Below are 25,221 nucleotides of genomic sequence, written 5' to 3'. Positions count from 1 at the left end.
TATATACTTAAGTTATTATTAATATAACAACGGGCAGTTAGTAATATAATATCATTAAACAACTTTAATTAAGGTAGGTACTTCGTAAATCGCTGCATTATAATATTTTATAGACACAGCGGCACTTTGCTCACTGCAAAACCTGATTTTAATTTGTACACATCGTCGTCTGTATGACGGAACCTGCCATTCGTCGTTCGCCACAACAGTTCTTAATAATGAATCGTGTAAATCATTTTATATACGTACCTAATCGTACGTCATGACGTTTATTATAATGTATAGGTACATACGTATAGTAAAAAAGATATCCCTATAACTTATTGTGAAATACTCCAAATTCAGAATTCATTTATACCGGAAACCGTTTTTTTTTAAACAATTATCACAATAAACTGCCTGAATATAAAACATATTATATTAATCTGTTTGTATAAAATTATAAGTGAATTGAAACTATCATCTCTATCTATGTCTGTTGTTTGTGAGCTCCTAAACCACGGTTTAAGTCGACTATTCCAAATTTAGCATTGGACATTATTTAGCCTCCGGATCGAAACACTATGGGTACAATTTAGTTTGTTCATCTATTCACCGCGTATCCAAGTTTTTCCAACAGGTTGCTGTGTATTTTTTTAACATTTTTAAATTACCTACGTGTCATTTGTTGATTAATGTCATATTATATACTGTTGGATATTAATAAATGAAATTGTTTTTAATAAATGGGTTAAATATTTTACAATCATTATAATATCTTAATATTCCGACTGTTTAACATTATTTAGGCAATACCTATATATTTTAATAATCAAATATCTACTAAAAAAATGATAATTATGATTATTGTCAAAAATTACATACCTCAATTTTCAAAAATTATATGGTTTTATAAATGTGTATGAAGTATAACGCAGTTAAATATTATTTTTCATTAAAAATAGTACAATTAAATTAGCAAATGCAGCGTACAACGAAACAGGGAATGATTATGAAACCATTTTGAACAATTAATTTTTCATTAAAAAAAATAATTATCAACTACTGAACCACCTACGAATGATTTATACCCAAATTTAATGAAAATTGATTTTATATTTTCGTTATTTACTGAAAGTATTTAATATCTTAAATTTAAATAAGTAATATGATAACTATAGTTAATAACAATTCATTGCATCTAAATATAATATCATATTTACATATTTACCGGCGTGTATAAATATTTAATAAAAATAAAAATACTGTTCACCCATATATTAGTGGAAATGGAGATTCGGGACTATAAATATTATATTAGACCCCCACTAATTGTTCGTGTTTTATGTAGCATAATTTATTAGCAACGTATTACACGTAAATTTTTTATATCATAATCTAGAGAAATACTTCGATTAAAATATTAAATGTTTCTTTTATTTATGTTTTTTTAAATTAATATATAATAGAGAAGCAGAGCAATAATAAAGATAAGCTCTCAAATTAAATTATTTTAACTAAAAAAAAATATGAATAATCTAAACATGTTATAATTCCACGTAAGTATCTTAAATAATTAAAAAATAATTGTTCATTTTCCACTACTCATGTTTTTACGAATATAATTTATAATATTATAATATATAATAAATCAAGACAAATATTAGGTATATTGTTGCTGTATCATTGAATGTCGAAATTAATGCAATTATTGTATAATCATCGCTATTATACATACCTATATGTAATGATATATAAAAAACTACAAAACCTTAGAACACGTACGATTTACAGACCACACGATTAACACATTTTTGGATCTTACTAAACACAAACGTCTCGCGTAGGTACGACTTTTTTTATTTCTAAATATACGTTTTTTATTCCCCCGAGCGAAAACTATTCCGTAAACGTATCTATTCTGTCTATACATAAACGGGTCGTTGACCTTGCGCAGACCGTATCGCGCTCGTCGACGAGGATGATGATGATAGTCATTTTTGGATTTTTTTTTTTTTCGCGATGTGTAGGTGCGGTATTGGGGGGGGGGGACCATGATACAGACTGACTTTTTCTCGCAAATGGGAGTGTAAAAATATGAATATTGATCCATTCTGCATACAATAGTTATGACTTATGGTGTATATACGAAAACTGTTTCTCAGATCCAGACGACCCGGCAAACCTGTATAGAGCTTTTGCGGCCATTGACCGCGGGAATTTGCACGGCACTCTATACACCTGCAGGAACCATCCGGTTGTAAATAAATATTATTATTATGAATTTATGAGAATTATGTTAATATTATCGATGCGAATGGAAAATGCGTATTATGTCGTTTCGCGTTCCGTCCAAAGTATTATGTATAGTCAGTGTCGTTACGCGCGGTGGTTGATTACTATTCAGATTTATGCGAGAGTATATTATTACTATTTTAATAATATTATAAACAATTCTCTGCAATTGGTCATTTTTCACGCATGTATTGTGTTATTATTACAGGTCCCTGTTATATAAAATCGGTATAGGTCCAAATCACACCAATTTTTTTTTAAATATCGATATTAAATAATAGTTGCCACTGTAGGCCTACATAATTTTATAATAATTATTAGTATGTTAAATGTATTAAGAAATTTAAATTTTTTTCTTCTAAAAACATTCAACTATATATAGTTGAAAGAATATGGGCATAATCGCAGTTTTGGAGGGCTTGGGTGTACCTATACTTAACACCCCCAGTTTTTAAATCAGAATCTTTATTTATAATTTGTGCCATGTATGGTTAGTTAATTCTTATTTTATATTAATGAATTAATATCTATTGCACAGCCATATTATTAAATACTTATGTGATTATTAAATGTGGCGGCGAAGTTGTTCATTGTGATCAGCGTATCGTCAGTTTTTTCATTGAAATTGCACCCTTGTATACAAATAGTTCCAAAAAGTTTATTTTGAATTCTTCCACTCACCATATCCGCAAAAGGGTAGATTTAATTTACTGCAAAAATTAATACTGTACTGAATTTTTTTGATACAAACATATGAAACTAGAATATAGTCGGTATATTAAAATATATCTGATTATTATAGCTGTATACCTATTACCTACTGTGGGCCATGTATATGAGTAATGAACACTGTTAAACAAAAACAATTTCAATAGTTTTTAAAAAAATGTGACCATTAAACGGGGTAAAAAATAAAAATAGCTTTGAATGGATTTTAAGTTTTACCTACATAATAAACATATCGCTACATCAAAAATATTTTCTTGTTTTGAGTTTTATTTGATATAAATGGAAATTACGAAATAATTTTCAGTTATTTTGATTATTGAACATTATTACTTGATAGCGGCAATCTTATCATAAACATATGTATAATAATATTAAAATAGACGTATTAATATAGTATCTATATACATCCTCGATGAATTAAAATTTTTTTGTGGAAGCAAATAGAACCCAACTAAACTATATACACCCTAGTACAGTCGTATAGGTAATAAGTATACGATAAATTATATAATTCGTGATATATAAAGTAGGTACCTATATAATTATTATTTATATAAATAAGTCATTATATCGCAATTAATACGATATCGTGTGCAAGATATCCACTTACGACGATGACGTATGACGTATCGTACAGTATAAGGTTCTTGTAAACACATAGATTATCCTCATTAAACACACGCATATTATTATAGCCACCAATAATCGTGGCAATGGACACAACAGTTGCGTGAAAAGTCGTGGTAATATTAAAATTGTGACATTGTACTCACAAAAACAACGTCACTTTGTGGTAGTAAATTACATACGCGCTCGAATTTCGGTCAAAACAAATGGGCCAAGTGTATGGGTCGACAAAATCGTAATAATAATATGTATCGGGTCAAATGGCAAATGTTAAAAAGTAAATAGCTAGGCGAGCTGTTTATTACACACAACGTGGTGCATATTTCGAAAACGACATTCGTAATTCGCAATACGCTACAATAGCGCGCTACGGTCCGTATTACAATAATTATGTCGTTCTTTACATTGTTGAAAACTTGTAACTTAATAATATAATACTGTAATAGGTACTGCAATAGTCGCACTAATGTCTGTATAATAAATTGGGTATAATTTTTTATTACTACGCGAAACTTAACCACAAGTCATGGCGCAGTCATACATTCGTCCAAGATCTGAATTTTGAAATTATTAGTTGTATACATAATTAATACTATATTAAGACTAGAAATTATAATTATTTTTTTTTAAATATTTACCTAATAACTTTGCGATTACGATGACACTATCAATAGGTTTTATTTGGATAAAAATACACAAATCTATATACACACTCCATTACGAAGTGCAACTACAATTAACTATAAACGACGGTCGTATAAATGTATAATATAATATAATATATTATATGGATGCGTCCAAGATAGGATCTACGAGGAACCTGTGAGCTGTAAATAATATACATAGGTACTGCAGTGTCGTAGCCAGGATTTCTGAAGGGAGCGAGGGAGGCGCAATAAAAAAAAACTAATAAAAATTAAATTTGTATTGTTTGCACAATAAAGATAACTTTAATGCTTATTATATGATCAAAATAAATCAATTACATAATAATATTATATAGGTACATCCTACCTACTGAAATGAATAATATTTCTAATAACTTTTTATTTATATATAACTAGCATGCCCAAGTCCAAACTAAAACTTTCATTTCTTCAAGACTCTAGAAGACTTTTTTTACAAAAGTGGTCAATATTTTATTTTCTTCATTGTAATATCTGACAAAAATACGGCCGATGGGAGTGGGAGGGTATGACCCCTTACCCCCTCCCCTATACCAACGTCGCAGAGTGGCTGATAACGTCTTATCTTGATGCGTCGTCCTTGGATCGTAATTCTCGGGATGACGGGTGACGGTCGGATTGCAAGTGAATAATACTGGATTAAGACCTGTTTCGCCGGACTGTCGTCGAGCTGCACAACACTTTATACACTCAAGAATGGCGACACAAAACCTATTTGATTGCGAATCGGACGGCGCTAACAATACGGCTGGCTGCCACCATTTCCATGCCTTAACTCTTATGACTGCTGCAGACTAACGGAAGATTTCATATTTTATATTTACCTTCCCATTCGCAAGTAACGTGAACCATGTACTATTTACGGATGACGGTCGCCACGGTAGCGGTAAATTGTCACCCACCATCCCTACCGCGGTATAAAGTCTGAAAGGGTGACTGTGGTATAAAATATAAATTGGCGACCACGGTCCGGTAGATCGTATACAGTATACTCAAGATAGGGTAACCGTAACTATATAATAATTTCAGGGAATTTCCGTTTTCAGTTAGCTATAAGTCAGTCTATGAAAAACATGGAAGTCACCGGACCTTTTTTCTTGTTATTACGAGTGTTTTTCAGAGGCCCAACTATATTTATGAACTTCGTCGTTTCTATTAAATACGTACAAAAATAAACCTAAGGAAAATTTTCATGTAATGCATGTAATAAAAATTACGGAATTAATAATAATCTAAATCTTTTTTGACCCTTTATTTTTATGTATCAGAACATAAACTTTCAAGTTATATTGTACAAGAATACTTCCAAATATGTCGTATAACTGATGTGAGTTATTTATTAAATACTTTCATAACGCCACTAAGATTTACTTAAATAGAAACGACATCTAATAAGTTGTACATTCAGAAAAAGTTCCCTCGCAGCTTCGTGTGCTCCTATTTCAAAGTCGATGTGTAATTTGCATAGATTAAGTGTTTGAGATGTGTGTTGTAAATATAGTTCTAAATTAGTTATAAATTTCCACATTTCGATATATGTTTGCTTAAATTTATCTTTCAAAAAAAATAAAAATAACTGGTAAACAAAAGCCATTTTTAAAACAATGAACAGTATACATTTGCATAAAAAAATTAGGTGTGGATTGAAATGTGTCATCTGAAAAATATTCTGTGCAAGAATTCATAAAATTTAAATTATCTTCAGTCCGTGATACAGATAAACGATTTATTCATCGGAATGTGGATAAATTTTTTATTATTAAATTTTAAAATATCATCATTTGCTTCTCCCAAATTTTAACTATGGCTTCATTAAAAGATTTTGGATATATAAGAAAGTTTTTCCGTCTTGCTATATTCGGACAGAAGAAATATCCTTATGTATAATATCTGTAAATACATTTGTCAGTAATTCTTTTCGTATAAATTTTGCTTGGTCGATTTGAAATTGAATCACTGGCTTTTCGTTTGCAATTTTCTCTGAGAACTTGGCAGTCAATATTTTGAGGTGTTATTGCTTCATGTTTGTGCTCACCGATTACCACAATAACTTGAGCTTTTTGACATCAGTTAAAATACTGGCATAACAACTTTTGTTATAACATATCCATTTTAACAATATTCGTCTTTGCGTTTTCTTATAAAACAATATTTATGTGAAGAAACCACAGCTAACTCTTTCCCACGTTCTGACATTATAATTTTTAAAGAATTCCCCATAGTTACCGCACTATTACTAATACTAAAACTAAACCCAGTGACTTACTGAATGACAAATTGGTCGTATACTAATATAATGATGCTGAAGTGTGACACGCGCCAGGAAATCCGATATCATAATCGGCATTTAATCTTATTTCTTAGTATTTTATAGATTATCAAAAAGTACCTATTGGCCTGGAAATAATAGTCTCAGTAACGTTTATGAAATTGTATCAAATATAAGCAATCGTTTCCTAAAATAAGTTATATTACAAATTTTCACAATTTTGAACAACGGCAACGTATACTTAGGTATTGGTAGGTATAAAATGATGTACGCAATCGTAATAATGAAAAAGGTTCATACGCGCAATCGTAACGCACCCTTAGCCCTTAAGTATACCAGATACCTATTATAATAATATTTTTAATTTACAATAAAATTACTAAAATCGTTATTCTTTGCTTAAATATTTAATTTAGTCAAATTGATAATGCATGGAAAATTATAAATTTGATAATGTTTTTGAGTTACAAAAAAAAAACAAAATCTATTTTGTCATAAACTGATACAAATTCCTGTTTTGCCTTAATTTTTATTTTTTGTTTTTCCCCATGTGAAAATTTTGAATTTTGGCCACCCCAAAGTACCAAATAGATAACATTTTAAATCAGAAACCATCCTCATTTGTTGAAAATCAAATCATTATTTCAACTACTTTTCGTGTCTACATACGTCATTCATAAAAAAACACACATCATTGTAAAATTTTTTTAAAAACCAAAGCTTTGGTGAGTTGGCAAAATGTAAAATGTATTTTTTATTTAAACTATTTATCCGCGAATCTATTACATTCACGTAATAGGTACATAGGTAATAATGCTATAATAATAAGATACCTACCATATTTATTCCTTATCTATAATATTATGATGGAATTGCCACCGATTTTTTTTTTGTGATACCTAGTAATTTTTTAATAGATTTTCGCATTGTTTACAATAAAGTATTATTTAAATATTTTTAACAATTTGCGTTCATTGTTCAAATATAATTGAATTTCAAGGTTTTTACTTTTATCTTTATTTTGAACTGTTGCCAGTTATATTTGTATGAATATCTATATATAATGACCATCAAAATAACCACCACTGGTCTATATAATACCTATAGGACATAGATATAAATTTATAAAGTCTAAATTAAACCTTCTGTCGTTTTAGTGTATATAATAATATATACCATATAAAAATATAAAACAGAATTTTACATCTATAGCTGAAAACTAAAAACCACTTGAGAATGAGTGCTTCTCCAAACTCTACCAGTTCGGCGGTGTACCTACCTATATAATAATAATACAGTACCATTGATTTTATAATAAACTATAGTATATTATATATTTCATACAATAGTATATTATAAAATCAATGTTCCGCATTCAGATACAATAGATACATATTATTCAGAATTGTAGAACCCTGATACCAATTTTTTTCCAACACCAGCTCCTTATAAATATTTAAATTTATAAATTAATTAATGCATGACATGCTACCATCTTAATATCTTATATAATTAAATTAAAAATACAAACTAATTTTGGACCTTTTCCGTTAATTCACTACCACCAGTTTTTTCGGTTTTTCAAACGGCAGCAACTTTGAACTTCCATAACTTTAATAATACCATTGAGAGTTCTTGGAGCAAAATAAAATCATGGAATAATAAACAGTGGGATACCTACCTACCGATTATTATTCACTACGGAAAAACCAAAAAAAAAATAGTGGTAGTGAATTAACGGAAAATGTCCCTAATTTTTAATGATAAAAAAATAATTCATGATCATAGTACGATTTTTTTTTTTTATTAAGATACACACAATCTGTACCTACTATTTAGCACAATACCAGTATGTGGTGACACTGTGACAGAACAAAAATATATGAAAATAGGAATAAGAAGCCTACCATTAGTGGCACTTGACATATTATAGTGAGAATTAAATAATTATTATATTATATTATAATTTTTTTCTTATGCTAATTATACTATTATAAGGCCTTTTGCATGCTTCCACCAAACTTCTTCATCCACTCCGGTCCATTGCGCCATCCAATCTGTTTGAATCCATGGTATCTTAAGTATCATTTTTCATCCTATCTAACCATCGCTGGTGAGGTCCCCTTTGGTTGCTTTTTGTTAGGTTTCTGATCCAGATATTTCGTCGAGATTTAGCCTTGCAGTGCTTGCCCCTCCACGTGGTCATGGTTACCACTGGGTCCGTTATCGCAGCATTATATCCATATCTTGCTGCAGGTCCACACAAACAGACTATCAAAAAAACTTATAACTTTATGAGTAACCTTGCATTAAATGTTCAACTTTTTTTATTGAAATTTTTTATTTTACAAAATAAAAAAATTGTCATGGCTATAAATAGCTCAAAAAGAGTCAAAATATTTCGAAATTTGACTATGCATGGAAAATGTTTAGTAACCATTTAAAGCAAAATTCAAAAGGACAAAAATTGGCTACAAAATCGGCTTAAGACATTGTAGAACATAGGGGAACTACGCTGATTGGAGGGAGAAAATGCACCCTTTGCCCACCTCTCCTGGATTCATCACTGTAATAAAAACGTTTAAACTTCATACTTTACATGATAGCGATTTTATTTTTGGTATTTATTAAAAGTTACTACACGAGTCATATAGGTATACCGTGGTATACTCTAAAATTCAACCCCTTAAATTCCTAACATCATTATTTTACACAAATTCTAAGGTTCCATATTTTCTTAATCTGCAAGGAGACCTGTCTATTAGATGCGAGCAAACAAAATATTAATACAGTAAACTTGCCTAAAACAAAACTTCGGGTTCCGGAAGTCGGGTGCGTTGGCGGAATACATTCGCGAATTTTATTTTAAACAGCCTAGTTTCGGCCGGGACAATTAATATAGGTAACATGGAGGTACACTCTCGATTGATAGCAGTATTTCGGACAGCCCACAGGTATTTGTGGTGTTGGGCGTTTGCGGCATCACAATATAATGTACCTATCTATATAATAGAACATGGGTACCAACACCTATGATACAGCCTCATTGTTTGTTTCTTTCAATAAAACACATAATCATAATATATGTATAAAAGACTAAAGAAATGACCCGAATCTGTGTCGGTATTATAATTAACAAAACGATTATATCGAGGACCTTGTAGTTAATTAATTGAGTCTATAGGGTCGCTTGCGCGTCCTCATTCTGAACATAATAGCAACGTTGACTTTTTTTTTATATAATATTTATTAGATAGGTACCACACATTTAAAAAAAAATAATACATGCAAATAATTTTTTTTGGGATACAAAGTAAGAAAAAGAATTAAGTAAAAATTAAAAGCCAGTGATTACTAAATAACTAATAGGTATTAAAATTGATTATAAATATTATAGTATTTATAATCAATGATATTAATCATTAAAAATTAGCAAGATCCACATGTAAGGCGCTGCACATGATCTGCTTTATACTTGGACGGTCGTATGTACCCTAAATGCTGCAATTCATTTACAGCTCGCACAAATCGAGATCTAATACACAAACTACTTAAGGAAAAATTAAGTTTTGTACATTGTTATTAAATATTCATCGACCTACTGAAGAAAACTTTTAATTTCAAAAAAATACATATTTAAAATAATATATTACAAAAAAATGTTGTTCAAGTCATTTAACTACCTGTCTACTGTCTAGGCAGCGGGCTTTAGTATGTACTTTATTTAATAACTAAATATTATGGTTAAAATATTGAATATAAAGAATAATAAAAAAACATCAGATAAGTTCAAAATGGTTTACCTACATCAAAAATAATATATTATGAATCCCCCATGGGCCATGGCTCATATCCCATAACCATATATATGTGAGTTTTACAGTAAGCACAGTTGACAGTTTTAGAAGTGCAAAACTCTATTCTATAAATATGAGTGCAAATTAGAAACAGAGAATAATATAAAAAAGAAATTGTCAACTAATATAAATTTAAAAAATGGTGGGCAAGTGCGTGTCGCTCTGCTGTACAGTAGTTCACAAGTGAGTCACTGTAATGGATGGTGTTAAATTTGAATTCAGTGATATTATATCATTGTATACGAAAAACGATTCCAAGCGAAGACAGTCGACTATAATATTAGTAAGTATATTTGATGATATTATTATGATTAAAGTAATTTATTTTACTATTATGCATTAGTACTCACTACTCGTGTGCAACAGTATAGATTAAATTCATTTTTGCCAAAAAATTACATTTGAAAATGTCATTTTTTTTTTTCTATATATAATATTATACTCTAAGAGTTTCATTCACAGTCATTTGTTTTAGAGTTGCACCTAAAACCAAAATCGATTTTTTAGAAAACAGATTTTGCGTAAAAATTCCCGTTTTACTTTTACTGAAATTTTTACTTTTGACCCCCCTCCCTCCCAAAGTACCAACTAGATTCACTTTCCTATCAGAAAAGATACTGTTGAAGAAAATCGAAGAATTTTTACTGTCCTAAAAGGCGATGACAGACACAAAAATAAAAATAAAAATTTTATATTCAAAACAAAATATACACGCTGCAAAAAATTAATAATTTCAAAATCAAACTTTTCTGGATCCCCGGACACTCCAACATCATTGAAAACGAGCGCGCTGACCTAGCTGCCAAAACTGCAATCACCTCTTCACTATCGTCCCCCTCAAACATCATATCATACAGGGACATACAAGCACTGATAACTAATAAATGTCATCTACGATGGCATCAGAAATGGTTATCCTTCTCCACCAAGGTAAATCAAATCAAACACAACACAGACAACTGGACATTTCCCTTCGAAACACCTAGAAAATTTGAAGTCATCATAACGAGACTAAGAATTGGCCACTCCCAAATCTCTCACAGTTTTTTAATGGCCAAGGAAGAACCTCCGATATGCACAACATGCGGCGTGCAAATCACCATAAAACATATACTCACCGAATGCCGTACATACCACACCCTCCGATCAAGCCTCAACCTGCCCGAATCACTCGCCGAAATACTCGACAATCATCCCAAAGCCATAGCCGACATCATCCAATTCATCACAGCAGCAAACCTTCAACCAAAAATTTAAAATTAAGTCCTCAATAGTATATTCATATTTAACATTAAACATGTAATTTAATCTTATGTACCTAAGCCCAATGGCCTATGTTGCCGAGGGCTCTTTTATTCTAAATAAAAAAAAAAAAAATTTAAAAAAAAACACAAATCATTGGAAAATCAATACATTCAACGCATCCACTCATAATCTAAAACTAATTGAAAAATTCATATATAAATAGCTCATTTTAAGTCAAACATTTTTAACTGTAGGGTGTATAGAAAATGTTAATATAAACATTCAATGGACATTTCATGAATTTAGGTTATTTTTTTTAGAGTTACACCAAAGACCCAAATAAAACTGGTTTTGCATAAAAATCTCAGTTTATCCTTAATTTTTTATTTGTTTTTCATGACGCTTTTGAAAACAAATGGGAACTTATTACTTTTGACCCCTCAAAGTACCAACTAGATTCAATTTCCTATCAGAAAAGATACTGTTAAATAAAATCGAAGAATTGTTACTGTCCAAAGGAAAATTACAGACACGAAAAAAAAAAAACAACACACAACATTGTAAAATCAATACATTCATCGCTCTGCTCAGAATCTAAAACGTAGTTGGAAGATCACATTTTTCAGTAGATTAAACGTTAGACTACAAGTTTGTTGATAGACCACACTTTGGAGCGGTCTCAATATGATATATCTTAAATTTCAAGATAAAATGGCAAGAACATCAAATAGATATAATTAATGTAATAGAGTATAGACTACAAATATACTCGAGTAGTTTATAAGGTTATAACTATAAACCATTTTAAGTCATGTTAATAAAAATCACCATACAGAGAATTATTGAAAAATATATTAGATTAAAACTTAAAAAGGATACTGTAATACTGGATCTATATCGTCATCATTGTCATCGTCGTTTTGGTCAGGACCAACAATTGAAATAAATTTCTAAAAAAAAAAAAGTGATACTTTTTTGTAATATTAGTTGGAAAGGCATAGTATAATATATTATATAATCCACAACCAATACACAGAAACCTAGTTAATAGTTATTGTATTAATACAATTTAAATAAGTTACATTATTCAATTATTAAGACTTTATGTGCATTTCAAAAATATTAAACTATGATAATATAGTTGAAGTAATATTTGAAAATGTAATTTAAAAAAATTATAAATTAATTTTATTATTAAATTACATGGTTACTTAATCTAAGTATAAGTTACCTGTAACCAATCATATATGTTAATCTGGTCAAACCTTGACTCTAAATGTAATTTGTATACAATAGATATATCTGGCATGGTTTTAAATATTTGTTCTGTAAATTCCAATTCACAGCAATCACACTGTTGATATTATAATATTTATTCTTTGAGTATTTGCAAATCATTTACGTATTAGATTTCTTACATCTAGATAGTGTTGAGGATTGACAAATGCTGTATATTGAGCAGCTCTGTCTTCTCCAACAATCTTGCGTCTAATTGATGGTAAATCATCAAATATCAACAATTCATTTAAAGGCATGGTGGTTGGAGGTACAAGAAATTGCCGTAATATTACTTCTGTTAAATGATCTAAAGTTTCTGAACGTGCTTTTTCAAACTCAGTCATTGGCCGGGTATCTTCGAGTTTAACATTGTCTATAAGTTTCTAATATAAAAGACAACATAATAAAAAAACAATATAATAATAACTAATTAACTATGTTAAATTTTGAATTATACTCTTTTAAACTGTGATCTTGATATAGCTTGTAAATTGTCTTTAGGTTTCTCTTGAGGTTTATCTTCTACAATAACTAAATTATTTAAATGGGACTCCTCTAAACGTTTCACATAGCTTTGAACTAATTTTATAGCAGTTTTTGCCCGTTTATTATTTTTTATATTCTTGAAAACATGAATTATCTAAATAATATAAAGGAAGTACAGTGGTAAAAAAAAATTATAATATTATATTAAATATGAATAATAGTACAAATTACCTTGTCAAATTTTGCAAGTAAATCATCTTTAGATAAAAATTTTAATAATTGTAAACACGTTTTAAATAATGTATTGTCAATGATGTGTTTCTTCATTGCAGTGCTATACATTTCTCTGAGCTAAGAATGTAACATTAAAATACATTTAAGACAAATACAAAAATAGTTGAAATTAATGTTATCAATTTAAATACTTGAGTTCCTAATGGTGAATGTGGTAAGTCCGCCACTAAAATGTGTAATACTCTTAGTCCAATATGAAAATCATCAATGCAAGCTTTCAATTCTGCAATTAATTGAAGAAAAGTTTCCTGGAATTGTTATTGAGAATAAATATTTACTTTAATTCATCGTAGTTTTGAACAATTATCTAAGAGCATTATACTTTAAAATTGTTGTCGATTTTGTATTTATAATTTGTTGAACGCAGTTTAGTAATTTCTTCTAGTGTTTTTTTATCTAGAGAATCAAATAAAGCTCCTTGTGCTGATTCATGAGCCACACATATGCAATTAAGAGGCTTAAGATAAAAATGTTCCATGAGACAAAACTATAAGAATTGTTAATAATAAATTTTAAATTATCAAAACTGAGTTTTATTAATATTACCTTGAGACTTTCTATAAACTGTTTAATAGAGAAATTATAGTATAAAAATACTTCAGTCACATATTCTAAAATACGCCCGCCCAAGTAGAATGAACAGTCTGGCTTTAAAAATACCTAAATAAAAAGAATAAAAATTAAAACAAAAGTAACTTTTTTTCAGTTGAATTCAGTACTTAACAAATCATTTATATTTTTTTCTGCAATCAAATTATGGTTTTTAATCAATATAAGTAAAAGTATACACATCTAGATTATACTCATGTGTAATTGATAATAATAACTCAATTATAGCTATTTAACATTACTATATTCATGTAATGTAATCATTAGGTTAACAGTCTATACTTTCAATAAATAACTATGGTATAATTTAACAAAAATATTAATTGATTATACCTGATCCATGATATTATTTAAAAATACTACAGATGCTTCACTAACAAACATTTTCACTTTAAGTTTAGTGACCACGTGATGAGGGAGAGAATTGTGTAAGTTTGATATAGAAGTTGCAATACCAATAGCCAATACAATTGGAATTTCTTTTATATAGCAACTGTAAAACAAAAACAAAGTGTTTTAAATATTACAAGTGAATGGTAATGAATAATTTAACAAAAAACCTTAAGAGTAAGATGAAATTTTGTAAGACTGTTTGTTGACACATTTCATAATCTTTTACCAGAATTGCTATACGAGTTCCAGTAGGTTGATGACTATACCATTCAATCAAAGTAGATATAGTACATTCAGATCGTTTAACAACAGCATTTAAGCTTTCATCCATTTCCTCATCAAACTAGAATTCAATATTCATTTATTTAAAAAATGTTTTTTATAAATTAACATATTATATTAAAGAATAATATTATAGTCATACATCGGAATCATCATCATTTGGGTTCAACAATTGTGACACCATACTTATAACTGCATTTTTAACATTAGAAAAGTGCTCAGAAAATAATGTTGCAACAATAACAGGCGGCTGAGATTTTTCTAAATTGGTTGCTAATAATCCAAATAGTGATTCATGATCTGGTAAATTCACTCCTATTCAAATAAAAATATACATCTATTTTATATAATATAAAAACATATTTATAATTTAATTTTAAAAACTGAACCTGTAAGCAAACATGCTGTTGGAATATATTGATTTGTAGTGATGTTTGACGTTGTCAGGAAATCTACAGTTTCCGAAATAAACTTGGAGTATATTGATCCCGTTAAATCCTATAACATTTCAATAAAGTATATTAATGCATTATTTGTACATATTACTTGTTAAATTAATCAAACTATTATTACATCAATTTTAGATTTAACATCATTCCAAATATCTATGTATGTAGTATGCCATAACTCAGCTTCTGGTTGATTGGTTGTCAATTGTTTCTTGCTTTTGCTTTTTTTTTTATTAATTTCCTTGTTTGGTTTTTTAAACACAAAACATCCCTAAAAAAGTAACAATCAAAATTATTATTTTAAACTTATATTAAGCTAATAAGTTAATATATATGTATATATATCAGATACCTATTGATATTTGATATATCTTGCCAATAAACAGTACTGTAAAATATAGTTGAGTTTCTAACATACTAATTAATGTCTTATAGGTAGGTAGTTCAGAAAATTTAAAAGAATAAAAAATAAAAATTATTTGAGTTACAATTTACAATTGTGCATTTTTTTATATTAAACAATACATTTATAAACTATTATAGTTTAGTATTTAAACAAATGGCATCATATTATGATTTATGATTTAAATTAACAAACAAAACAAGTTATTATTTTCAGTTAATGAAATCATATAATGCAAACATGCAAATATATTAAGTTAGATTTTCTGATTAAATGGAAATCATTAGTGATATTCTGTTAGATTGATGTGTAAGTTTCAGTTTCAAATTCAAAAGTAAATTTAAAAACTTACCTTGGACACAGAAATCGTAGAATCCATAGTGGTTATACAGTGATTGACTATTGTGTAGTAACGTTAACGTAACTGATTGCAATTGATGTCTGCAGTACTGTAATAGGTAGTAAGTATTAAGTATTATAGTATGCTGCTAATACCAAGTGCATCAAGTCTTCAAGTATTCAAATAATCTGAAACCTAAATACCTACTCTGTGATAGAAGTAGGTACTACAGAATAAATTAAAATATGAAATGGAAGTACCGACAACTTACTAACGAAGTCTCACAGTAACAGATTATTTATATATAATATTAAGCGACTAATGACTATTGACTAACAGACTCAAGGTAATTATTATATGTATCAGACCATTGGCATCCTATACAAAACAAAAATACAAAATTGAAAATAATAAATATTAAGCTGATAGGCGATAGAAACACAAAATAATAGTTCTGCGATAGAAACACAAAATAATAGTTCTGTGATAGAAATACGCGGGAAATATATTTGATAATATGATAATATGATAACATGATAATGTAATAACCAAATACCAGGTAAAATATTCTTAAATAAGTAACCAAGTAAAAATGAGTAACCACGATTAATTAGAAAAAAACACAAAATTCATGATTAAAATTTAAAACTTGAAAGTGTGGATTGTGGATATTATCTTAAAATTTAAATCGTGGAGTTGGCCTAACGCTTGTTCATAGAAAAGTAAGATGGGAGTAGACACTGAAGTCAGAAAATGAAAAATACAATAATAATATATTAGATTAGTAATTAAGTAAGTACGTAAGTAATAAGTATTACAAACAACTATAAAGTTTAGCTCGTTAAACTATTTCTGTTATTATTGTCCACTATTTCCGTCTTTGACGACATGCACGATTAAATATTTTAGTATAGTAATACTATCCTAGTGGCCAAGGTGGATTAATCAAAAATTCAAACGGATTGAATCCACCTTTCTAGTGGCTAGACAGTCGTGGCTACTAGCTACTAGCTAGTTGTACCTAAGCACCACACCATTAATATCTTAATCGTGACGCAATGTAAAATAATTTTGTTTATCATACTATTTACAATTTTACACTTTGATACCTAGGTATCATACTAACTTCCGTCGTATGCAGGCTATGGATTATATTAATCCATGGTTAAGACATCATTGTAATCATTTTTCAAATAGATACTACAACTGTCTACACTTGAGTGATTATTAATTAATAATTTATTATTACACTGTGAATTATTCATTGACCAATGAGCAATGATTGTTAACTTAATTTTATATACCTACGTAGTAATAATGGTTATTAGTTAACTCTGGTAGTCAGGTGTTTGTACACACTACACAGATAATTATTCTAGTTTTTTTCTCTAGTTTGGAATTTTACCTCTTAAAGAGAGGCATCATGTGGCACGAAGCAAGAAAACAAGAGAAAAAAATCCGCGGCCTATTGGTTGACTATCAAAGGCGAGCTCAGCGCCGAAAGGATTATTATGAAAAAATTGTGAGTGATTTTTGTTTTACAAATCATATCAACAACAGTTATTATGTTGTTTATTTTCAGAAAGCTGATCCTACACAATTTTTACAATTACACGGTCGTCAGTGTAAAATACACATTGATCCAGGCATTGCAATTGCCGCTAATAGTCCTGCTACTATGTAAGCGTTTACCAATATTTTCTTAATCTTGTTTTTTATTCTTTTCATAATTTGATCGATTCTATTTTTCTTACATTAGGATGCCCTGGCAAGGAAATGAAGAAATAATGATTGATCGGTTTGATGCACGAGCTCATCTAGATTTTATTAGAGAACCTAAGAAAGATGATGAAGATGAACAAATGTCTTATGAAGAACGTCATTTAAACTATGAACGTTATCGTATTCTTGTTCAAAATGAGTTCTTAACAAGTAATATTTTAATTTAGTCATCTATTATCGTTTAATGTTAATCGTTTATTTTGAAAATTTTAGTTTCTGAAAGTAAATTTTTACACCAACTCTATTTGGAAGAAAAATTTGGCCCTGTGACTAAAACAGATGCAGATGATGCAAAAAAAAAATCTACTGCTAATGCTGCTATTCCATATAAATATAGCGATGAAGACACAATTCAAATTGATGATTCCAGAAAATATTTGGATATAAAGCCTAAAAATGATGGTTCTGATGAATCAGACGAGGAGAGCGAAGTTGATTTTGGTAAGCATCAATGTTCAAATACTAAAATTAAATACTTATTGTAATTGAATTGCTTTATTTTGTTTAATAGATTTATCAATTGATGTTAGCAAAATTGGCACTGACCAAGCAAATGAGTTGAACTCTACTGCACATGGTTTTGGCATGACTACTAATGATTTTTATAGTTTTCTTAATAATGATTTGGAAGAAGCTGAAAACATTCAATTAGCCCGTTTAGCTGAAGAAGAAAAAGCTATGTTTGCTGTAAGTTTTCATATTTAAATTTATTTGTTTTTTCCTATGATTTTATTTAATTATTTATATTAAATCAAGTAGGTTTTATGGTAAAAATTAACAATGACACTGTGTCCATCACATCAAATTTAAAAAAGTTATTATTTCATTTAATATTTTTAGTTTGAAAAATAAAATTTAAATAATATAATTAAAGATTAAAATTAATTTAAATTTTAAATCTTGTACTTAGGGACGACGATCTAGAAGAGAACGTAGAGCATTTCGATTAAAAGCTTTAGAAGGCAAAGCATTAAGTCCATTAAGGTATTTACTTTTAAAAAATGGAGTTATTTTGTTAGACAACAGTTATAAATTATTTTTTTTTAGTTATGCAACTAGAAAGAGTCCTAGTTATACTGATTTTGATCAACTATCATCAATGATGACATCACGTTCACCCACTCCTGAAAACTCAGGCCAAGTAACTTATATAACTAGTTTTGGTGATGAAGAGCCTACAACGAATGACAAATCAAAAACAAGTACAAAGTAAAACTAATAATTTACATACCTATTTTATTTTATTAATTTTTATGTTATACAGTGTGTATCCACGTAATAAAATTTTCCATTAAACAAAATATTTTTGGAAACCAAATTTATTCAAATCTATTGAACAAAATTTGCTATAATACAAATTTTTTTATGCCCCATGAGACTTCATAATATTGAAATTGTGTACTAAAATTAAAATTCTATTCGCAATATTTTTTGTTTCAAAAACAATTTGTATTAATTATTTTAGTTAATATTTATAATTTGTATCTATAGATCAAAATCTTCTAAAAATCATTCAAGAAAGAAACAAAGTTCTCGTTCAAGATCTCCTCGTCGAAAATCTAGATCATTATCTAAGGGCCATAGTCGTCGGCATAGATCACGAAGTCGTAATAAATCGGTGTCACCTATCAGGTTCAGAATTTTTCTGTTTATAATAATTTAATATACAATGGAAATACTATTGCTGTGTCAATTAAATCATAATGGTTCTTAAAATTTTTAACTTCGACAATATGTGGATCGTATATAACTATTATTTAATTATTCTATTACGTATTATATCATTGCATATTACTAGTAATAACTAGTGTTGACCAACGATATTGATATCGTGGGTATTTTTCAATGATTTCGATTTCGATATCTATATCTAAAAATAATTATCGAAAATATCGCAATATCGGTGTGATTAAACACTAAACTGAGTAAACAGTATGAAATTAAATTTAAAAAAAATATCTGTCAGATATAATAAATTATTATATCTGACAGATATAATAAAGATAAAAACGTAGATTATGATACGAGGCGATATTAATATGTTCCAAAGAAATAACCACCACACCAAACAATTTAATCTAAATTCAGTATCGGTTGTTAACTCGCGGTGAGACGTCGTAATTATTACGTTCGTTATTAATTTTATTATTTATACAAATAAAATGAGTGAAAACTTTAAATTAGTACCGTTGTCTGGTGCTAGAAGTGATATATGGCAACATTTTGGTTTTAAAGTTAATAAAAAGGGGATTATATTAAATAAAAATCAAGTTTTTTGTTAAAAGTGCAAATGTGCTGTTGGTTATAGTGGAAATACGACTAATCTCAAATCACATTTTCAGTAATGTACAAGTACAAAACCAAGTACGTCCAACACTTTAATTCCATATTTTAAGCAAACTCCATCAAAATTATCAAACAAAACTAAACGAGCCAAGGAACTAACAAAAAGCCTAGTTAAATTTGTTATTAAAGATTTAAGACCTCTGAGTATTATAGAAGGGGAAGGTTTTCTTGAATTTATGGAAATAGCCGTACCTGAGTATTCTGTTCCTAGTAAACAAACAATAACTAGACTTGTTGAACATACTGCACTAAATGAAAGAGAAAATTTAAAATGTTTCTTAAAAAATATTTCACATGTTTGTATAACAATTGATTTTTGGACGTCACTGGCAAATCATAGTTATTTAGGTGTAACTTGTCATTATTTAGAAAAGTGGTGTTTACGTACACGCATTTTAGAAACAGTAGAAAGTCCTGAGTCCCATACTTCAATAAATATCGTCAACAATTTAAAATCTATTCTTAAATTTTGGAGCATTGAAAATAAAGTTAGTGCTGTTGTATGTGATAATGCTGCGAATATGGTCAAAGCTATAAATTCCATGGATCAAACATATTTAGTTAGATGTACCGCTCACTCTATACAGTTGTAATATTAAAACAATATGTATTCTATACTTTTAATATACTTTCAATACACTCATAATATAATATTAAAACAATATATATTCTATACTTTTAATATACTTTCAATACACTCATAATATAATATGCATTCTAAACTTTTAATGTTTTAAATTTTTAATATGCTTCGATATCGATATCGGTATTTTTCCGATATCGCAATACGATATCGATATTGAAAATTATATCGTTGGCCAACACTAGTAATAACCAATTTCCATTGTTACTAATTTGTCAGTTTGATTAAAATTTATCTTGTAATTTTATGTTCTTAAATAAATAGGAACAACGTACAGTTACCAGTTAATCAAAAACCACCGCCTGTTCAACGGTAAAAATATTTATTTATTGGAACTCATATAGTTTGAATAGTATTGTCATTGTTTGTTTTTTTATATGTATATATAGATATTATGGCCGTAGAGGAAATGATTCATCATCAGAATTGAGCATTTCTGATGATGATGACAAAGATAAAAATACAAATAACATTAAACCTCCGTAAGCTGATGTCTTCTTTTAATAATGGATACTAATTTTTATTGAAAATTATATTATTTTAGATTACCAGAACTCAGTCTTTCTTCTTCCAGCAAAAAAGTCAGTAATTTGTTAATATATCGCAAGAGTACATTAGCATGTTGCGAATAAAAATAAATCAGAATTCTAGGGGATTATGAATTTTAAAACGAAAATTTATAATAATAAATAATCTCTTTAATATGAAGATAAGTTTGTAGATTTTGATGTAATTATATTATAATATGTTTACAGCAATGCTCAAGTGACAGCAAACCAACTCCACAAGAATTAATGAAACGAAAAATGAAAGTTTTGCTAAACAAACAATGTCAGTAGTATTACTAATAGTTCACTTTTACTGTGAAGAAGTTGTTTTTTAAGTCAACATTTTATTATATACATTTATTATTAAAGTGTAATTACTTTGTTTATTGTCCAATATATTATAAATCTATTTGGTTATTAGATAAAGCGGATAAAAAAGCACAAAGAGAACGAGAACTAAAAATGGAAAGAGAGCAAATTGAACGAGAAGAAGAAATCAAAGAATTGTCATTAAAAATGAGGAGAAAGTATGTATTATACTACTATAGTGTTATCTAATACTTAATTTTTTTATTATTAACTTATTTTAGAAGACGGCAGTTACGTCATCCTGAGAATAGTTCTTCATCGTCACGATCTAAATCGCGTTCAAAATCTAGTAGTTCTAGTAGTTCAAGTTCAAGTTCAAACTATTCCAGGTATACTACAACTAAATACTCTTAAAAATGAATTGTTTATGTTTATTTTCATATTCTAATTTATATTCATGTTTAGGTATCGAAGTCGTAGGCGTAGATCTAGATCAAGAAGTGGTGGACACAGATCTAATTCAAGAAGTGGTGGACATAGATCTACATCAAGAAGTGGTGGACGCCGAAGGTCTAAAAGTGGTGATCGACGTCGTCGGTCCAGAAGTGATGATAAGAGATGGTCTAGAAGGAGTGAAGAACGAGATAGATATAGAAGAGATGATAGACGGGATTATGATCGTAGAGATGATTATCGTTCTCGCCGTAGTCCCGATAGAAGAGATAGAAGGGTAGATAGAAGAGACAGTCCAAGTAGAAAAGAAATAAAACAAAGGGAAAGTCCCATTAAAAAAGAAATTAAACAGCAGAGAGAGAGTCCAGTTAGGAGGGAAATTAAGCAAAGGGAAATCCCAGATCGTAATAAAAGAGAAAATGTGGTTCGTCCAATTGTCAAAATAACGTATGAAGCAAGTCCAAAACGCTATGTGTCAAGTACCAAAGTACAATCCAATTTAAAGTAAGTACAGTCTAAACTCTAGTCAATAATAATAGTGAATAATAAATATACCAATTTAAAAAATGTGAGCTGTTATGTAAGTTAACTAAAACTTTAAATGCTTATAAATAGGGTTGAGGATTTCTTGCGATTAGATATTTGTTTTGTACAGTCGGATAATAGGCCAGCTAGATTCAAATTTTCAAGGCTGGGCATTAACAAGTTAAATAGTTTAAGTTTAGTGACATAACGAATTACTTTTTTTAAGAGGTAACTTTTAACTTAAAAATTGTTCTAAGTTAAATTTTTCCCATATTATGAAGTAACTTATGACTTATGAGTTAGTTATTTTTAACGTCACAATAAACCATGGATTTAAAAAGATAAATATTCTATTTTGTAAAAAATAATTTTATAAAAAAAAATCGAAAATATCAAATATTATTTATAAAATTATAATTTATTATAATGGTTATAATGCATTTTCACAGAATATATTATATTATTGGCAAAACAAAGTAGCATCGGGAGCGCTGTTGACGCCTGTCGTACTGATGGTTAGGCGGGTCCCCCCTCTACGTGGAGTCTAGATACTATTTTCCCGAAATGTTGTATTCGTTTTGCTTTAAGTGAAGTGTATTTGAATGTATTTGATAATACTAGTAGAAATTATTAGTTACCAACGTATACAGTTAACTATACCAGTGTATAAAGTTTCAAATTTCAATAACAAAATTAATTTATTAGAAAAAGTAAAATAACCAATGTAAAACTAAACTATATATCCCAAATCGGAAGGTACAAATTGTTTCCACCAGAGCGCGTTTTGTTAATTTGTTTTGCCCATAAATAGGAAAGTGTAGTCATGTCACTAAAAAAAGAAAAATGTAACTATTTACTCAGTATCCCATACACATTAGTATACTCATTAATCATTATTAATTACTTCTTATTATATTTTTATTTATTTAAAGAATTACAACTGAATTGGATAATATTTGATATTATATGTAGGAAGTTAATTATATTCTAATAATGATTTTGGTTAACAAGCTTAAAAAAAAAGAAAAGTTACTTTTAACTTTAAACTGAATTTACATTTTTCTATATGAACTTAACTTAATAAGATAAAATAACAGTTAACTTGCCCAGCCTTGCAAATTTGTTTCGTGTTATGGCAAATACAAATCTGTGATGATATGTACCACATTTATACTGTGTTCAACGTAGTCAGCAGTGACCAGTTTTCGTTGGGCCAGTCATCAAACACCCGTTTGTCACCCCCCGCCCAGGCAATCATCTGTATACTTGCGTTTAGTATTGCCACACCCCAGCGTACAAGTCTGCCGCCGACTACATTTCTTTATTTTAACAGAGTATAAATGTTTTTGCTTTTTGATACATATTTAAGTTTATTTTTGAAAATTTTTTTATTACTATCCGTTTTTACTTTGTTCTATAATTTGAAGGCAATCAATCCATATAATAGTCTTTTACCTAATCAATAAAAATAAAATTTACTGTTTTTTTATTTATTTAATAGGTAGCTATATTTTATTATTTTTAATGCTATTTATTTAGAGCTTTTTTAGTGCTATAAGTCCTGCCCTACTTATAAATAATAATTACATAAGTTACAGATTATGAAATTAAAAAAAATACGTGTTGTCATTTTAAAAAGGTAAAAAAAATCTAAAAAAATTAAATGAATAATTTTTCTTTAAAAATAAAAATTAACTGCAACAATGTTCTTGAAATAATTTTATATTTTATATTGCTTTTTTTTTTATATAGTTTTGTATAAAATAAGTAGGTAATATTAATTATTATTCTGCTATTTTTATAAACTGTATGACTAATGTGTATAACTCATTTGTCAAACAATTTAATGCTCTTTTCTTATTTGTAAATTTTTAGAATAAATTGTATTAATAAAATGATTTTATTATTTTTCAGGCCCCTTGTAGATTATGATTGAGTACTGGAAGTGAGTTTAAATGTTATTTATCAGGATTAAAATTAATTGATAATATGTAAAATGTTGGTCTTATAGATTTTGTTAAGCAAGAATATCAACTCTTGAGCTAATTATAACTTTTATATAAAAATATGTATCATTGATTATATTATTATAACTTTTTAAATATATCATTTTAAGTTTTTTTTTTTCAAGTGTTATAAAAACATCTACTTCTTAGGTCATTATCTTAACAAAGTATACCATTAATTTATAGTATATTAATATTGGTGATACATGTGGTCTAAGTACAGTCTATAACAGCGGTTTCCAACCTCAGGTCACGACCCAAATTAGCGTAGCAGAGGTTTTCATAGTGGGTCGCGAAAAAATTACTTACATATTTATGTGAAGCCGGGTTTTCTGCTTTAGTTGGCATTAAAAACAAAGTATAAAAAATCTTCTTGGTGCTACACACG

General features: G+C 28.6%; 2 protein-coding genes and 1 pseudogene across 4 annotated transcripts; 1 reads left to right on the top strand and 2 right to left on the bottom strand.

Annotated features, from left to right (window-relative positions):
• Positions 1-5,655: 5,655 nt before the first annotated feature.
• On the bottom strand, positions 5,656-6,536 carry LOC132938175 (uncharacterized; annotated as a pseudogene).
• A 1,851-nt stretch (positions 6,537-8,387) lies between these two features.
• LOC132939577 (origin recognition complex subunit 3) lies at positions 8,388-16,655 on the bottom strand. 2 transcript variants are annotated; one of them, XM_061006826.1, is made up of 16 exons: positions 16,429-16,655; positions 16,234-16,330; positions 15,603-15,749; positions 15,419-15,527; positions 15,172-15,344; positions 14,915-15,090; positions 14,688-14,847; positions 14,292-14,405; positions 14,068-14,232; positions 13,877-13,993; positions 13,683-13,802; positions 13,423-13,605; positions 13,106-13,348; positions 12,919-13,041; positions 12,567-12,637; positions 8,388-10,120 (listed from the first exon to the last, which is right to left on the bottom strand). In XM_061006826.1, exons 2-16 carry the CDS (start codon positions 16,258-16,260, stop codon positions 10,015-10,017), a joined length of 2,034 nt encoding a protein of 677 aa, XP_060862809.1. In that variant the 5' UTR covers positions 16,261-16,330; positions 16,429-16,655; the 3' UTR covers positions 8,388-10,014. The 2 variants fall into 2 exon arrangements, with proteins under 2 accessions (XP_060862809.1, XP_060862808.1); XM_061006825.1 differs by having other exon boundaries at positions 16,234-16,416; positions 16,493-16,654.
• Positions 16,656-16,835: 180 nt separating this feature from the next.
• On the top strand, positions 16,836-24,949 carry LOC132938408 (CLK4-associating serine/arginine rich protein-like). 2 transcript variants are annotated; one of them, XM_061005225.1, is made up of 17 exons: positions 16,836-17,021; positions 17,614-17,743; positions 17,804-17,901; positions 17,981-18,153; positions 18,217-18,444; positions 18,515-18,690; positions 18,914-18,987; positions 19,051-19,212; positions 19,495-19,635; positions 21,257-21,304; positions 21,382-21,474; positions 21,537-21,573; positions 21,748-21,823; positions 21,962-22,067; positions 22,131-22,238; positions 22,315-22,806; positions 24,742-24,949. In XM_061005225.1, the coding sequence occupies exons 2-17, from the start codon at positions 17,645-17,647 to the stop codon at positions 24,761-24,763; spliced, it is 2,133 nt and encodes a 710-aa protein (XP_060861208.1). In that variant the 5' UTR covers positions 16,836-17,021; positions 17,614-17,644; the 3' UTR covers positions 24,764-24,949. The 2 variants fall into 2 exon arrangements, with proteins under 2 accessions (XP_060861208.1, XP_060861207.1); XM_061005224.1 differs by having other exon boundaries at positions 16,837-17,013.
• Positions 24,950-25,221: the final 272 nt, after the last annotated feature.

Source organism: Metopolophium dirhodum, chromosome 2 (assembly GCF_019925205.1).
Source record: "Metopolophium dirhodum isolate CAU chromosome 2, ASM1992520v1, whole genome shotgun sequence".
Lineage (NCBI taxonomy): Eukaryota > Metazoa > Arthropoda > Insecta > Hemiptera > Aphididae > Metopolophium > Metopolophium dirhodum.
The sequence above is the reverse complement of the archived record's forward strand: the minus strand, read 5'-3'. Positions and strand labels throughout refer to the sequence as shown.